Below are 18,623 nucleotides of genomic sequence, written 5' to 3' on the forward strand. Positions count from 1 at the left end.
AACCAACCAATTGTCACTAATCCTCTGGAACAACTCATTTATAAATGTCCTGTCTGGCACTGACCTCTTCTACAAGGATCCCCAAGCATTCAGCTGGGGCTTGGGGCAGAGAGAATGAGCGCCCAGCATACTTGGCTTCCTTCCTTGGAGTGCCCAGTAGTTGCAGATGCCATTGCAATTCTACACAAATTTTTCTTCCTCAAACTTGATAGCTCCCTCTCCTTGCAGCAATCAGGGAGCTGTGACTGCTGTTTTTGAATCCCTTGCTGAGTTGCTTTTAGACCATGCACACAACAAGCTCCCGATCCTTCCAACCAGTGAAAAGACACATTCTACGCTGGGCAGGCCTTCATTCAGCTGGCATGAAATTGATTTGAAAATGCAATCTTGCCCAGGAGTGGATTCTACAGAAGCTTCCAGGCCCACCAACCCACTGCACCCAACAGGCATGAAATATCTTACCTTAATTTATCTTCTTTGACAGGCCCAAGTAAAAGACATTTTAGGATATCCAGTAGAAAATAAAGCAGTTACCTGTTCTGCAGAAGCAGTTTATGAAGATGAAGAAATCAGGAAACTGATTGCAGAAGATTTGAGTGGAGAAAAGCAGACCGGCAAAGATGGAACAGTATTGTTCATCATCAATGCTCCAGCTGATATTCAAGCGTTAAGATTTAAGGTTAGTGGAGAAAGGCAGCAGATCGGAATCATCATATCGCAGCATATGATAAGCAATTAAATTAATAAAGATGATTTGACATATTTTAAACAGTGCTGAAAACATATATTGGTTATTTATTTTACCCAGAAGAAAAATGACATTGTAAACCATCAGTTATGACAATTAATGGTACTTTTATTGGTCCATCCTTTGTTTATTTTGTGATTAATGCTGTGGAAATAGCAATAGCAACAGCAACAAATGGAACATGAAAAAAAATTGGTTTTAAGCAGTTAATCTTTGAACTAGTAAACATATTTTCCTATGGAACATTTTTAAAAAATTTGAATCTCCTATCTTTTTTGGTTCTCAATCTGTGCAGGGCGGAGTGCCAGGGGTGGACCCTAGGGGAAGTCTTACATGCAGGGAATCACTTATTTGTTGTGGGGCGGGGGAAGGGAACTTGTGAGCAGTGGGAATGTGGCGATGTTCAGGGGGAAGGGGGCCAATGCTTTTGATGTTCATGGGGAAGAGGGTCTGTACCAGCGTTGAGAGGTGGGGCGTTGACAGGTGGGGAGGAGGGGAAGGGGCCAATGCTGGTGATGTTTATAAGGAAGGGGGCCAATGCCAGTGATAATTTTGATAAGGAAGCTGATGCCACTTTGGTCAGGTTGAAGGGAACCAAGGTCAGCAATGATCACGTGGAATGGGGCTGATCCAGCATTCATCGGGGGGAGCAATGCCAGTGTTGATTGGGAGTGAAGGGAACCAAAGTCAGCAATAATCAGGTGGAAGGGTGCCGATGCCCGCATTGATCGATGGGGGGTTGGCGGCAATGCTGACAATGATCGGGTGGTGAGGGGGGTGGGGCTAATGCCAGTAATGATCAGGGGGAAGGGGACTAATGCCACCGATGATCAGGGAAGGGGGCCTATGCTGATGCTGATCGGGGCAAAGGGACTACTGCTGGCATTGATTAGGGTTAAGAGGGCCAATGCCAGTGATGATCAAGGGGAAGGTGGCCAATGCTGGGATGATTGTGGGGAGGGGGTGCACATATATCTCCATGGTGAACTTGAGGTGATTAAGGCGCCCTTCCACCTCGGATTCTAGGCTTTAAGAGTCCTTGCCTCGCCAATAGATGGAGCAAACTACATCCACTTTCTTTAGGCTTTAAAGTCACAAGGTCCAGAGAGAAAACTGACCAGTGGAACTGGAGAGTTCCACGTCAGTTTTCTCATTAGAACTGACACTTTGCCAAATTCTCATAAGATTCCGCCCATAATTACAAAAGATTGCAACTATGCACCCCTGTTCTACCATTCTATGGCACAATGGAGCACCAGCACATTGCCTTCAATGTCTTTATTTGCATATTCTTCACCTGCCATTTACCATCTGACACCAGTACCAGATAACAAAAAGTGGTCGGTAGATTAGATTTGATTTGAAAGTAGAAAGGCACAACTACCCCCCCAAGCAGTATCACCCTTACACAACTTAATTATTTGATTAGAATTTCAAAACTGTCAATTAGATGACAAGGGTCAAAACTCCAACTTTCTATGGGTAGGGAAACGTATTGTAGACTTGCTATTGGTTTCGAATTTAAGACATAACTTAAAAATGCTTGGATATATTACAGTACTGAATAAAAGCTCGAAAATAAGAACATAAGAAATAGGAGTAGGAGTAGGCCACCTCGCCCTTTAAGCCTGCCCCGCCATTCAATAAGATCATGGCTGATCTGAAGTGGATCAGTTCCACTTTCCCGCCTTCTCCCCATAACCCTTAATCCCCTTGTCTGTCAAAAACCTATCTACCCGTGACTTAAATATATTTAGCGAGGTAGCCTCCACCACTTCAACAGGCAAAGAATTCCAGAGATTCACCACCCTTTGAGTGAAGAAGTTCCTCCTCAACTCTGATCTAAACTGCCTCCCCCTTATCTTGAGGCTGTGCCCTCTAGTCCTGCTGTCCTTTCTGAGCGGGAAGAATCTCTTTACCTCTACCCTATCCCTCCCTTTCATTATCTTATATGTCTCTATAAGATCCCCCCTCATCCTTCTAAACTCCAACGAGTACAGACCCAGTCTATTCAATCTCTCTTCATAGGTTAACCCCCTCATCTCCGGTATCAGCCTAGTGAACCTCCTCTGCACTCCCTCCAAGGCCATTATATCCTTCTGCAAGTGCGGCGACAAAAACTGCACATAGTACTCCAGCTGCGGCCTCACCAGTACCCTGTACAGTTGCAGCAAGACCTCCCTACTTTTATATTCTATCCCCCTTGCTATAAAGGCCAGCATGCCATTCGCCTTCTTGATCATGTGCTGCACCTGCAGACTGGGTTTTTGTGACTCATGCACAAGGACCCCCAGGTCCCTCTGCACCGTAGCATGCTGCAGCTTTTCGTCCTTTAAATAGTAATCCCTCCTACTATTATTTCTGCCAACGTGGATACCCTCACACTTGCTAACATTGTGCTCCATCTGCCAGGTCCTTGCCCACTCGCTCAGCCTATCCAGATCCCTCTGCAGACTTTCCACACCCTCCGCGCAATTTGCTTTTCCACTCATCTTTGTGTCATCAGCAAATTTCGACACCCTACACTCAGCCCCCTCCTCCAGATCATCTATATAAATGGTAAATAGCTGAGGCCCCAGCACCGATCCCTGTGGCACTCCACTAGTCACCAACCGCCAATCAGAATAGCACCCATTGATACCAACTCTCTGCCTCCTATTAGACAACCAATCCTCTATCCACGCTAACACCTTATGCCCAACTCCATGCCCCCTAACCTTCTGAAGCAACCTTTTGTGCGGCACCTTATCAAACGCCCTTTGAAAATCTAGAAACACCACATCCACCGGTTCCCCTCTGTCTACCGCACTAGTCACATCCTCATAGAAATCCAATAAATTCGTCAAACACGACTTCCCCTTAATGAATCTGTGCTGCGTCTGCTCTTTCAAACCATTCCTTTTCCTTGCCTCGCTATTTCTTCTTTGATGACGGATTCAAGCATTTTTCCAACAACAGACGTTAAACTAACCGGCCTATAATTCCCTGCCTTTTGCTTGCTACCTTTTTTAAACAGTGGCGTAACATTAGCCGTTTTCCGGCACTTCCCCTGAATCCAGCGAAGTTTGGTAAATAATCACTAAGGCATCTACTATCACCTCTGCCATTTCCTTCAGAACCCTGGGATGCATTCCATCCGGTCCTGGGGACTTGTCCACCATCAGTCCCGTTAGTCTATCGAGCACTACCTCTCTCATGACAGTAATCGCATTCAGGCCCTCAACTCCTACCATCTTTCTATCTTTAATGTCCGGCAAACTATTCACAAAAATGGTTTTAATCTTCTGCATCTTCCTCAATAAAAATTAAGTATGATCTATTTTTAAATTTCATGAAAATTATTGTTGCTTACAATTAAAGTGATGATTACACATTGTAATTTCATGGATTTGTTTTTAGAATTGAGTTAACCCAAGACATTATCATTATCCATACTCTTGTGTTGTTTTACATTTCATTTCTTGCCAATATGATTAGCTAAACCATATTATTTATCTTTCTAAATGAATATTCCACATGGGCTAGACTTGCAGTATTGGACAAGGTGTTGGTGATATTGTTTTTACAGTTAATTTCTGATGGAAATGAGAATTGGAACAGTATAGAATAGAAATAAAGTTACTTTTTAAAGCGTGGAAGAGCTGAAATCTGAAGTCAAGTAACCCTTGTGGTCCTTGAGTACTTTATGGTGACTGATAACAAAGCAATTTTTGGCAACACCTTGCAGTAGGACCGTAGAAAACCTGGCAGAGGAAATTCTGTGCTTTTAAAATAGTCTATTTTTATTTTCTTGAAGTGACTCCATCAGCAACAACTTGCAGTAGATATAAGGAGTTGTTACATTTTAACTTTCTATGTTCATTTCACGCAAGTATTGTGACATTAGGGTACCTTTAAGAGTTTTTTTTAAAAAAGCCTTGTGGCACCAGGTTGTCTACTAGGAGTCCTTTTATTGCTCCTTAAGTGCTTAAATGAGTGTGGTTTATTTTTACTTTGGGAATTAATTTTATGACCCTACATTGTCAGGAGGAAGAATGTTTGCAGGGCAGGTGACAGGAGCTCTCATTTTCAGTTTTGAGCTGCAGGTTTTAGTTTTAGAAGGGAGAGCAAGCTGGAAAGAAGTATCTCTCTCTTCCTGGTTTTGGGAAAATTCTGCTGGTTAGCTGAAAGCCTTCCTGGAGTAGGAAATGTGCTGTCGGAGGTTTGACCAGTGTCTCTCTCTGGTGTTCTGGGAAGCTGTTCTGAATATATCCAGAGGAATGCTAGAAGTCACAAGTTGAGAAGTCAGGGTTTACAATTCTGCATCCAAAGGACTCAGTTCCAGTATCACGTGAGCATTGCTCTTTACTGTGTTAAACATTTGAAAAGGATATTTTTTTTCTGAAGGAAGTTTTTGTTTGATCCGAACATCTTAGACATATTTGTTAAGAGTTCTATGTTAGCATTTGTTTTGTGTGTAATTGATAGATTGCTAATTTTCTTTCCATACATGTTAGACATATTCTTAAATAAAGTTAGTTTGGTAAAAGCTCCCTAGTGGGTCATTTGAATCATAGCTAAGGTGAAACATATCATGCTTATCCTAACCAAATTCAGGGTGTACAACTTATGATCCAGATGGGATCCAAAAAGCACACTGGAGTTTCTGAGCTGAATCATAACAGTATATATAACACATATATATATTATATATATAAGAAGCTATACAACATTGGCAAAAATAGAATACTCAATGAGAAACTGAAATATGGGCTAGAATTCTCTGGCTGATCACGCCTTGCCACCATTGCAAACGAGGATGGAGAATTTGGCGCTGAGTCAAAACTCCATTTACTGCAGCGGGACCAGAGAATCCTGCTGACATGAACAGCTGAAGAAACTCACCCATAGGTTTTAACTAGATTTCAACTGACATTATTGTAGCAGAAAAAATACTGGCTGATCTTAATTCGGCATCATTTGAATCCATCCAGCCAACATCCAACCTGTTATGGTTCAATTCAGAAACTCCATAGTGGTTTATGAAGCCTGTCTGGATCATAAATATTGAACCTTGAATTTAGCTAGGATAAGCATGATATGGTTGACCTCAAGTATGATTCAAATAACCCATTAGGGAGCTTTTATCAAACAAAGTTTGTTTAAGAATATAGTTAACATGTATGGAAAGAAAATTAGCAATAACTTGTATCAATTACAAACAAAACCAAAACAACCACAATAATGTATAACCCTTAACAAATATATGTAAGATGTTCCAATCAAAACCAAACTTCCTCTAGACAAAATCCTTTCCACAAGGTTAACACAGCAAAGACTAATACTCACGCAATACAGGAACTAAGTCCTTTGGATGAATGGTGCAATCCTTTTGAAACACTTTAAACAGTTTGAAGTCAGAACAGCTTCCCAGACCAGGGAAACTCTCTGGTCAAATCACCAATAGCAGATTTTCTACTCCAGGGAGACTTTTAGCTAAACCAGCAGAACCTTCCAAACCAGGGAAAGACGGAGAGATGCTTCTTTCCAGCTTGATGTCCCTTCTAAAACTAAAACCTGTGGCTTAGAACTGCAAGTGAAAGAGCTCCTATCAGCTGGCCTGCCAACCAGTTTTCCTCCTGACAATGCAAAATCATAAAACGAATTCCCAAAGTCAAAATAAACAAACCCTATCTAAGCCACTGGAAATAGCTCATCACAGACAACATAGTGCTACTTTGAAAGCTGAGCGCTACAAGAAACATGATTTTTTAAAAAACTCTTAATGATACACTAACATCACACCAGGCATGGATCAGCAGCAGAAAACATGATTTTTTAAAAAACTCTTAATGATACACTAACATCACACCAGGCATGGATCAGCAGCAGAAAACTGCATGCCTGAGTCAAGTCCATCTGTTAACTCAACATAAGATGTACAATGAGGTTTTCAGAGGCAATTTACGGCCATCCGATATTTGAGGAAGGGGAAATCACGGGGAAGGGAAGCTTGATCTTTCCCTGACAATCTGGAGAAGGATTTCTTCTCTTCCAGCCTGTAGAAAAGGAAGAAAAGCACTTCCTTTTGTTGACCTATTCTCTTGCTATTTCTTTTCTGATTTGACTTCCCTGCTCAGGCTTAAAAATGTTTCCCAGCAATGTCATTGGAATGGAAATGTATATTTACAGATGGACTCAAGCAGCTTTGGGCAGGCATCCTTCTGGAGAACAAGATGTTAAAATTGCGGGATCCTGCTTGTGACTCTAGGGCAGTTAAAAAGCTTACAATATGTTAACAATCTGCCTGCCTTGTATTCGCCAGATGGTTAGGTTTATGCCTGTTCTATATTCTGAAGTTTTCGACAGAGTTTTTTCAGTGCACAAAGTCAGTTCTATTTTACAGATCACTGCTCATAGCTGGAATTCCATGTAAATTAAGTTGCGCTATTAGTGTTGAGCTGGTGGTTAGTTTTCCTAAGTCAATTTTGCATATAATTTAAATGGGCTTCAATGCAATTTTCTTTAGATTGAAACATCTGTTGAAGATGAATATCCCATCTCCAGGTCATACACAGCGAAAGCTTATCAGTCAATCTCTAAAAGTTACCTCTACATTACTTGGATAGGAGGTTTCCGAAAATTCCGTGTAGGGAATTATCTTAACGTGAATCTTGTTGCAAGTAGTCCCTACTTGAATAAAATAAAACACTTCCACTATCAGGTAAGAAAAATTTATTACAGTTTTTATCTTAATATCTAATACGAATTTCCTTGAACGTTCTTAGTAAGTTAGTATGACTTGGAAAATTTGACTTTTGTTTATAATCTAAAATGTATTCTATATACATTTTCTGACCATCACATTTCATGTTAATCTTACTTCAGATGCTACATTCTGCAAATTTTAGTGTTACAATTAAGAAAAATGTTTAAATAAACAAAAATGGTCATTTGAAATCTATATTAACATTGTCCAGACACAAAAAACCAGAACTACGACATCTCCAAGCTCTTAATTAACATTCTCACTAACAAAAACTGGCTCTGATCGCCAATCTGAATAGTAATTCACCTTTAGAGCTGTATGTTTTTGACTTGGAACCAAAATTGATGTACATTTCACAAAATGCAACTCCGCCACCAAGCACCTATTAAACTCTGATCTGAGCATGTGTTTAACAAAAATTTGAATTTATTTCCTTAAAGGAACATAGATTACTAATAGCAGGTTAATGCAATAAACATTGCATGGTGTGTTATGGTGGACTTCTTCCACCTAACCACAGTGGACTAAGGGACAGTTTGTTCAGCATTCAATCATGGAGGAAACTACCCCAGAGAAATCTCTGAAGCTGCACTCTCCTATAATACTAATACCTCAGCACTAATACAACTCTCTCCACCAAGTCACAGATACAGTTAATCAGTACACAGAACATTTCAATCTTATGTTATTAAACAGCTTGGCTATTGTCTCCTAGCTAGAGACAATCTATTCTTCTAATAACCTTGCTGGCAAGTTCTACTGATCTTAGGTCCTTGAAGTAGAGCATTTGAATAGTAAGTTTTCTTTACTCTAATGTAGTACTATCCCCTTTTTACTAAATCTATTCATTCACTCTTACCTGCTGTAAAACCCTTGTCTTATGAAACAATATAAATTACAATTTACTATTAACAATAAAAAAAATTTCCACTCATAATATATTTAAAATGGTTTATCACCATGTACAGATGCCACATTCCAAACATCACTTTCAACATTTGCATTTTGTTACAAATATGTGACTAAAATGACCAATGGTTCTAAATTATAACCTGAAACTGACAAGTGCATTCCAATCTACAAAGTTACTTAACGAAAAAAAAATTAAGTCTTTAGAATGACCAAAGGCTGTTTAATTAGAACAATTATACATTTTGGATTGAGAAATCATACTAAACATATGTAAGAAGTGTTTTATATAGAACATACTATGTACTACAGGAAACTTACTGATATACAAAATGGTGGGGCGATTCTCCCACCCCGCTGCACTAATTTTCTAGCACAGCATCATGGGAGAATCTCGCGTCTGGGCATGTGTGGGATTTGTGCATGGGTTCCTGTCATGTATGCATTTCCCAGCGCCAGATTTCTGACGCTGTCTGATGTGTACTGGAAACCAGCAGGTACATTACATCTTATTTTAATGTTATTTAAATGTGATTAGCGGGCCCAGGACTGCATTCTCCAGGCCCAATCGCATCTCCCACCCCGCCAGGAGCATTTCATTCCAGCGGGGTTCAGACTAGCTACCACTTTCGGGGAACTTGTGGCCTGACCCTGCTGGAGTGAAGGGGAGCAATCAGGCCCCCTAGGGTTGGGTAGCGGTGAGGTAGTGTTCCCTGGGCATGGGCACCCTGGCTGTGCCAGCCTATGCCCCTGGCACTGTCCAAGGAAAAATTGCCCAAGCCCTGGGGGCCTTGGCACTGCCCAGCAGGCATTGGGCAGTGCAAAGGAGGTGGTGCCTAAAGGGGGATGGGACCTCGTGGGGCATGGCTTAGGAACAATCGGTGGAGATGGAGGTCCCACTGTCATTCTGCATGGTGTTGTGAGACTTCTTACCCTGCATGGGGTTTGATGGGCGCAGGAAGGAGGCCAGTGATTGGGGCAGGCTGGGAAGGTCAGGACTTCTGGGGGAGTGAATCTATTTTGGAGAGGGCTGGAGACCAGGGCAGGCTGTGGCAGATGCCTGCGGGAACGGGAATGTGGGGGACTGTTACTGCTCGGTGGCAAAAGATCGCGGTCGTCCATGACGGGATCAGGAGTTGAGGCTGGCCCAGGAAAGGTCAGGGGGTGCACGATCGGGCCATGGGCAGGGGTTGAGGGGGCAGCACTGTGGGAGTTCTGGGCTGGCCAGCAATCAATCTGACCAGCAAACAGGCAGGCTGACAGTTCGGGGCCACTGCGTATGCACAAAGGCCTGCTGATTTCATCCTTCTCAGCGTGAATAGATCCCACCCCTGAAATTTAATGATAATCACGCTGATGACTTCTGTATTGAACGGAGTGTGCGAGATGCTCGTGTGAACTCCCACTGAGAAGACCAGCATGATTTACTCCCATTTTCCCACAAATTTGACACTTCGAACATTTTTGGGAGAATTCCATCCAGTATATCTGGTTTGCATTTTGTCTGTCACAGTTCGATATCACACCTATCCATGTGCAAAAGTATGTGTCACTTTCCACTGGAAGCTCATATAAATAGGTTACAGTGCCACAATTGCATAATTTCTCCGGCAACAGAAGGCAAAAGCCTTTTCTGGAGGTGGTATTCTAATAAGAGACAAACGTCTAATATGCCATGAGTAGGATGTAATAACTCCATGGAGGTGAAAGTCCCATCACCAAGTTACTTTATTGACACCATACAGCCAGCTCTCCAGTTGCTCCCTGCTGAATGCAGGCCGGGAGTCTGACACACCTGCTTTAAATAGGGAGCATGAGGCTCCTTGATTTGCCATCAATTAGGACTCATCAGGTACTTCTTTTCTGGTACCAACTAATTAAGCTAAATCGAATTAACTTAGGGACAAATGAAAAAGGGCAGCTCCCCAAAAGGAAGGTGATCTGTCCAAACAAAAAGCAAAGTTGAAAGAAAACTTAAAACATCAAAGTAAGGTGAGTATCTGTGTCAGTAATACACCCCAGCCCCTGCGGTGCCCAGTGGGCACAGAAGGCATCATCTATGCCAGCAGACACTGCATTCTCCCTCTTCAGGGGCACCTGGCCACGGATATAGCTGCTGTAGAGGGCAGACAGTCAGATGGACAACCCGTCGATTGCCCGCTGCCAGAATCTATTGATGGCTCGCCTCGCTAGGCCCAGGAGCAGGTTAGGACTCATCAGGTAGTTCATGCTCTAGCAAGCCAACCTCATTAGCCTGGCTGAAGTCATCACAAAGGGGTAGACCTTATAGTGTGATTTGTGCTGACCTTTCATCTGCTACATATGTGAACATGTGTTAAATGCACACAAAGTAAATTATAGAGGCACATATCCTTAACTGTTGAAAAACACTCCTCTGCAATAACCATGTATTTTCTATTTATACTGTATATTATATGCAGAAACCTTTTCAACTATGGAAAATAATTCTTCTGTGACAATGTGGCATATACATAATGCTGCCATCCACACTTGAATGAAAACAGTAGTTCAAAGCGCAGGAAGAAATGTCAGAATAAAATATTCAAAACAAGAATTTTATTGTATCAGAATTAGTCCAAACTTTATTTCATATTTTAATTGAATTAAAGATCTAAATTCTGATTGTATTAAAGGTTTTCAATATCCTCATATTGTATCATCAATTATTTTATAACATGTTTTGTGCTATGAGTTTCTATTTTGTCATAACCTAGGTTGTATCAAAAGGAAAAATAATTTTATTTGACACCAAAGACCGTCCACGTGGTAACCAGATTTTCAGTCTGAACATTCCCATTACGACAGAAATGATTCCTTCTGCACGCTTGATTGCATATTATGTGGTAACTGGAGAAAACAATGCTGAACTGGTTGTTGATTCTCTGTGGTTTGAGGTGGAAGAGAAGTGTGTAAACAATCAACAGGTGGGTTCCAACAGAATGTCCAGTCAAGGTAGATTGTAACTGTACCTTTGGAATCAAGGAGTCGAACTACATTTCAGTCCACACTGTATTTATGCAATGCAGAATATTTATCGAATAATAGGTATTCTTTTAAAGAGAAATGTATTTATACATTAATTTGGCTGAAATTGTCTCCAGATGAATGGTTAAACACACTTTGTTTTATGCTTACAGGTTGTGTTAAGTGCAGATTCTACTGTGTATAAGCCCGGGAGCCAAATGGCTTTAAGTATTACTGCTGAACCAAATTCACTTGTTGCATTATCTTCCATCGACACTGCTGTGTATGCAATAAGAAAAGGAAGCAAGATGTCAATTGAAAAGGTTAAGTGCATTTTCACATCAGAGTAAATACCATTTTGTACCAAATAATTTATATATGAACTCTAATTTGTCTTGTATGGATTGTTTCTAATACTGATCAAAACAAATTTCTTGAACAAAGATCAAAGAACAAAGAAAAGTACAGCACAGGAACAGGCCCTTTGGCCCTCCAAGCCCATCCCAATCATGCCCTCCACTTGCCTGGATGAGTACAGCTACAACAGTCAAGAAGCTTGACAGCATCCAGTACAAAGCAGCCCAGTTGATCGGCACTAATTTTCCACTTTCAACATTAACCCCTCCATTACCAACGCACAGTAGTACCTCTGTGTGTAAACAGTTGCCCCTTTGGACACTTTTATATCGCTTCCCTCTCACCTTAAACCTATGCCCTCTAGTTTTAGACTCCCATAACTTTAGGAAAAATATATTGACTATCTAGCTGATTTGTGCCACTCATTATTCTATAGACCTCCATAAGATCACCATTCAACCTCCTATGCTCCAGAGGAAAAAAAAATCCACAGTCTATCCACAGTAGTACCAGCGTGCACCACCTACAAGATGCACTGAAGCAACTTGCCAACGCTCCTGAGACATCACTTTCCAAATCCATGACCTCTAACACCTAGAAGGACAGTGGCAGAATGGAAACATCACCGACTACAAGTTCCTCTCCAATCCTGATTTGGAACTATATCACTGTTCTTTCGTTGTCACCGAGTCAAAATCATAGAATTATAGATTCCCTACAGAGCAGAAGGAGGTCATTCGACCCATCAAACCTGCACCGACAACAATCCCACCCAGCCCCTATTCCATAACCCTAAGTATTTACCCCACTGATCACCTTAACCTACTCACCATGGGACACTAAGGGACAATTTAGCATGGCCAATCTACCTAGCCCTCACATCTTTGGACTGTGAGAGGAAACCGGAGCACCTGGAGGAAACCCATGCAGACAATGTGCAAACTCTACCCAGACAGTCACCCAAGGCCGGAATTGAACCCGGGTCCCTGGCACTGTGAAGCAGCAGTGCTAACCACTGTTCCGCCAAAGGAAGGAACTCCCTTCCCAACAGCACTGTTGGTGTTCCTGCACCACATGGACTGCAGCAGTTCAAGAAGGCTGCACACCACCAGTTTCTCAAGGGAAGAGCAATAAATGCCAGCCTGACCACCAATGCCCACTTCCCATGAATGAATGCAAAAAGAGCTCTGCCATGGAGTTAGCATGTGCAGGATAAGTTAAATAGTCTATTCCGATGCTGTATCTTTTTTGATTCTGCGGTGCCATATCTGCCACTTCAAAAAATTCAAATAATTTTTGGACTGTGTTATTGAATAAATACATTCCTTAAATCCAGGATTCATCAAAAGAATTATTTTATAACATTACGAATGAAGAATTGCACAAAAATTGTACACATGCGCGCCATTGTGGTTAGCACTGCTGCCTCACAGCGCCAGGAACCCTGGTTCAATTCCGGCCTCAGGTGACTGTGCGGAGTTTGCACATTCTCCCCGTATCTGCATATGTTTCCTCCGGGTGCTGTGGTTTCCTCCCACAGTCCAAAGATGTGTGGGTTCCGCTCATTGGCCATGTTGAGTTGCCCTTTAGTGTCAGGTAGATTAGCAGGGTAAATACGTAGGGTTGTGCGTGCAGATAGGGCCTGGTTGGGATTGTTGTCGGTGCAGACTCGATGGGCCAAAAGGCCTCCTACTGCGCTGTAGAGCATAGAACATAGAACATTACAGCGCAGAACAGGCCCTTCGGCCCACGATGTTGCGCCGACCAGTTAAAAAACAATGACCCCCTAACCTAAACCAAACCCTTTCCATCCATAAACCTATCCACGGATCTCTTAAACGCCCCCAAACTAGGCGCATTTACAACTGCAGCAGGCAGGGCATTCCAATCCCTCACCACCCTCTGGGTAAAGAACCTACCCCTGACATCCGTCCTATAACTACCACCCCTTAATTTAAAGCTATGCCCCCTCGTGCTAGCTTTCTCCATCCGAGGAAAAAGGCTATCACTGTCCACCCTATCTAAACCTCTAATCATCTTATATGTTTCAATAAGGTCCCCTCTTAGCCGCCTTCTTTCTAACGAAAACAGCCTCAAATCCCTCAGTCTCTCCTCATAGGACCTCCCCTCCATACCAGGCAACATCCTGGTAAACCTCCTCTGCACCCTCTCCAAAGCCTCCACATCCTTCCTATAATGTGGGGACCAGAACTGCACACAATACTCCAAGTGCGGCCGCACCAGAGTTTTGTACAGTTGCAACATGACGCTGCGGCTCCTAAATTCAATCCCCCTACCAATAAACGCCAAGACACCGTATGCCTTCCTAACAACCCTATCTACTTGATTCCCAACTTTCAGGGATCTATGCACACATACACCTAGATCCCTCTGTTCATCCACACTATTCAGAGTCCAACCGTTAGCCCTATACTCTACACATCCGTTATTCCTGCCAAAGTGAATTACCTCACACTTTTCCGCATTAAACTCCATCCGCCACCTCTCGGCCCAGCTCTGCAACTTGTCCAAGTCTCCCTGTAGACTAAGACACCCTTCCTCACTATCTGCCACACCTCCGACTTTGGTGTCATCAGCAAATTTACTAATCCACCCAACTATACCCTCATCCAGATCATTTATAAAAATCACAAACAGCAGTGGCCCCAAAACAGATCCCTGAGGCACACCACTCGTAACTGAACTCCATGATGAATACTTACCATCAACCACCACCCTCTGTCTGCTATCCGCCAGCCAATTCCTAATCCAATTTCCTAAATCACCCTCAATCCCATACATCTGCAATTTCTGCAGAAGCCTTCCATGGTGAATCTTATCAAACGCCTTACTAAAGTCCATATATACCACGTCAACTGCCTTACCCCCATCCACCTCTTTGGTCACTTTCTCAAAAAACTCAATAAGGTTAGTAAGGCATGACCTACCCTCCACAAAACCATGCTGACTATCTCTAATCAATTCATTACTCTCCAAATAACTATAAATCCTATCCCTAATAATTTTTTCTAAAACCTTGCCCACAAGAGAAGTAAGACTTACCGGTCTATAATTCCCGGGGAAGTCTCTGTTCCCCTTCTTAAATAATGGGACAACATTCGCTAACCTCCAATCTTCTGGCACTATACTGGTGACCAACGACGACCTGAAGATCAGAGCCAGAGGCTCTGCAATCGCCTCCCTTGCCTCCCAGAGAATCCTAGGGTAAATCCCGTCCGGCCCAGGGGACTTATCTATTTTCAAACCCTCAAGAATATCTAGCACATCCTCCTTATCAACTGCAATACTGTCCAGTTTACAACCCTGTAACCCAGTGTTCTCCACAGCTACATTTATGTCCCCCTGCGTGAACACCGAAGAGAAATATTGGTTCAATGCCTCTCCAATCTCTTCTGGTTCCACACATAAATTCCCACTGCTGTCTCTAACTGGCCCTAATCTTGCCCTAACCAACCTTCTGTTCTTAACATATCTATAGAATGCCTTAGGATTCTCCTTAATCCTATCAGCCAAAGTCTTCTCATGTCCTCTTTTAGCCCTTCTTAACTCTCTCTTTAACTCCCTCCTAGCCAATCTAAAGCTTTCTAGTGCACTACCTGAGCCCTCAAGTCTCATCCGGACATAAGCCTCCTTTTTCTTTTTAACCAGTAGGGATCTATTATTTTATGGTATGAGTCTATTATTTTATGGTAAGTAAATACAACACAGTTTATTGTATGGGTGATGGATCTGCAACCTATGCTTGTTTTCTTTAAATCAACAACTCACATTTATATGATATAGCACTGTTAACATAGAAAAAAATCACAGAATAGTTCAAAGGGATATAATCTCAAATAAAAATCAAACTAAAAAAGGTTAAATCAGGAAGGGTGACCGAAAGCTTGGGTTTTAAGAATGATTTCAAAAGAGATGGAGGGGGAGAGGCATAGGAAATGCCTCCCCTACCCACCCAACACTACCACCACCACCACACCGCCCCCCCCCCCCCCCCCCCCCCCCATCACCACCAACCCAGGGTGGGCTGATTTGTGCATATCCTCCCCCCACCCATCCCAGATGCTAATTGAGGCCTTTAAGTAGACAATAAATGACCCCTGCCTTTTCCTCCTACTTCCCTAGTCCCTAGCCAGCAGCTCTCTCCCCAAGACACCCAAACCACTCTCTTGAACCTAGGCCTCTGGTGGGTGCTTTACCAACAGCAGCCACTGCTCCTGGTGGTGCTGAGAAGCAATGAGGAACTGCTGGCCTCTGATTAGCCAGCAGCTCTTAGGGAACAGACTTCCAGGGGAAGACCCACTGCTGGCCAATTAAATGCTGGGCACTTAATTCCAGTGGATCTTCACCCCAGTGGGGGCCCCCACCAGTTCTCCAGTCACCAACATTAATTTCCATCTCTAGAGTTTTAATTAAGGAATTAGGAGCTGGAGCCAAGGTTGGAAGTAGAGTGTTGGATAAAATTAAATTTGAGGAAGGAAGAGTGTTGGAGCCCCACCGGCAGAGCATTGGAATAATCAACATCCAGATGAAAGATTTTTTTGCTTTTGTATGCAATACAGGAAAATTAATGTTTCTTTAATGTACTATTGACATCTTTATGCAGGTACTTCTCGATGCAGAAAAGCACGATCTTGGATGTGGTGCTGGAGCAGGGAAAAATAATGCTGATGTGTTCAGGAGAGCTGGATTGATGTTTTTGACCAATGCCAATGTTAGAGCTTTGCCAGTTACTGGTAACCATGCAGTTGAATTAATAAATCATAATTATAAGTTGTGACTAGACGTACAGATGTTCTACGGGAAGCTTTATGATTTAGAATGTTACATGTCTTGGAACTGATGGAATTAGGAGTTGCTGATGTTCAAGAGTGGGAACTCTGGTCATTTTTCCTATGTTGAGCCCAGGAGGAGAGAGGTTGGTTGTGAGGGCCTTCTGCAATCTGACTGAGATTGCCTGCGACAACACAGAGTAATCAACTTCCTACACCTAAGAAGAAAAGAGTTTGTTTTTGTGTAGCACCTTTCACAACTTCATACATTCAACAGTGCAGCACCACCAAAAAAGCACTTCTGAATCGTTAAAACGCAGAGAAACACAGTAACAATTTGCACGAACCGAAGTCACATAATCAGTAATGGCTTAACTTTTTGTGCAATTAAGGAGGAAGATATTGGCCAGGACACCAGGAGAACTCCTCTGTTCTTCAAAGAGTGCCATGGAACATGGACATAGCTTTAAATTAAGGGGTGGTAATTATAGGACGGATGTCAGAGGTAGGTTCTTTACTCAGAGGGTAGTAAGGGCATGGAATGCCCTGCCTGCAGCAGTTGTGGACTCGCCAACTTTAAGGGCATTCAAATGGTTAGTGGATAGGCATATGGATAACATTGGAATAGTTTAGGTTAGAGGGTCATTAGATTGGTTCCACTGGTTGGCGCAACATCGAGGGCCTAAGGGCCTGTACTGCGCTGAAATGTTCTATGTTCTATATCATTCTGAGAAGGCAGATAGGGATTCCGTTTATGCATATCTGAAAGACAACACCTCCAACAGTTCAGCACACACTGAATTGAACTGTCAGCATAAATTATATGTTCAAGTCCCTGGAATGGCCTTAAAAATATAGCTACCTCTGGGCCACGTCTGAAAACTTGGGCAAAATTCCCAACCTGCAACAAAAGAGGTGGCATGGAACTTACCCCACAGTGAAAAGTTGGTCTGTTACCATTTAACACTCAGAGAGATAATTGGCTGGAGATGGGCCTTCCTTCCCCAGCTGGGGATAAAGTCCTGGATCCCATAGTTGCCAGCCGTCTAAATAGCCCCAGAAACTCCAGTAGGAGTGGTGGCCACAAATGGGACTTCAGCCAGTCCTAGTAAACAAAATGGCTGGAACTGGATGAAAGATAAGTTTACGGGAATCTTGCCACAGCCAGTCAGGAGGCTCTGGGGTGGAGGTTGAGGAGAGTTCAGGAAAATGAGCAAAAGCCAGGCAAGAATTTTGTGGGAGGCTCCTGATTGAAAATGGGGTCCATGATGGAGGCAACCCCTTCTGTCCCAGATATCCTGTCCAGTATCCAAGCAGGTGAACCTGCTGCATGTTCTCTCCCCCATTACTGACCTCCTCCTGCCAGTTGTAAAATTGTAGCTGGGGTGGGAAGTGCTTCTTAAGTGACCGCTATTTGGTCATTTAAGGGCCTCAATTGGAGGGAGAGTAAGCAGGCTACCCTAGGCCTTATTGCTGACCATAAAATCATGGCAAGATTGGGAGTGGGCAAATTTTGTGGGCCCCCAACCTGCAAATCTGCCTGCAGGTGACCATAAAATTATTGTCCATGAGTTTCTATTAGAACAACAGCAATCTAAGTTAGGAATGTTAAATAATTCTAATGTTCCCCATTATTTATTGTATTAGTTCTGAAAATATAGTGAAATCATTCACTCAGGAACTGCTTTACAACTGAAGCTCTGATTTTACTTCAACAGATACAAAATGTGATGTAATTTTGCGACCGAAGCGAGATTTGAACTTGATGGTTGAAATTCAGAAGAAAAGTAAGGATATCGTAAAATCACTGATCGAAATAAACAGTTTTGTATTTTAGTTGTTATTAAGTGTTTTCCTGTTTTGTTGACAAATATTGTGTTATATTTAATTGTACTGTGGTTTTACTATTTTTTCTTCTGAATGTGCTGACTCACATTGGGGTACAATTAAATGAGAATTGGCAGCCCTCCTGTACCTCAGTTAAGTACATGAGCCTAGAAGATAAATGTGGAATTCTCCTCATAATCCCATAGAGAATGAGAGAAAATTCAGGTGGTGTAACCACCATTCCTTACGGCCATCAGAA

General features: G+C 42.5%; 1 protein-coding gene across 1 annotated transcript in view; it reads left to right on the plus strand.

The window, feature by feature from the left end:
- The window catches only part of c5 (complement component 5), a 119,171-nt gene that overhangs the window by 22,306 nt on the left and 78,242 nt on the right, over positions 1-18,623 (plus strand). The window contains exons 11-16 of the mRNA XM_080212460.1: positions 485-679; positions 7,257-7,451; positions 11,141-11,350; positions 11,564-11,713; positions 16,372-16,501; positions 18,256-18,324. Of these exons, the coding sequence (XP_080068586.1) occupies positions 485-679; positions 7,257-7,451; positions 11,141-11,350; positions 11,564-11,713; positions 16,372-16,501; positions 18,256-18,324 (949 nt within the window). The remainder of the gene's footprint in view (positions 1-484; positions 680-7,256; positions 7,452-11,140; positions 11,351-11,563; positions 11,714-16,371; positions 16,502-18,255; positions 18,325-18,623) is intronic.

The sequence above is a fragment of the Carcharhinus amblyrhynchos genome, chromosome 25 (genome assembly GCF_965287045.1).
Source record: "Carcharhinus amblyrhynchos chromosome 25, sCarAmb.v2.hapA, whole genome shotgun sequence".
Classification (NCBI taxonomy): domain Eukaryota; kingdom Metazoa; phylum Chordata; class Chondrichthyes; order Carcharhiniformes; family Carcharhinidae; genus Carcharhinus; species Carcharhinus amblyrhynchos.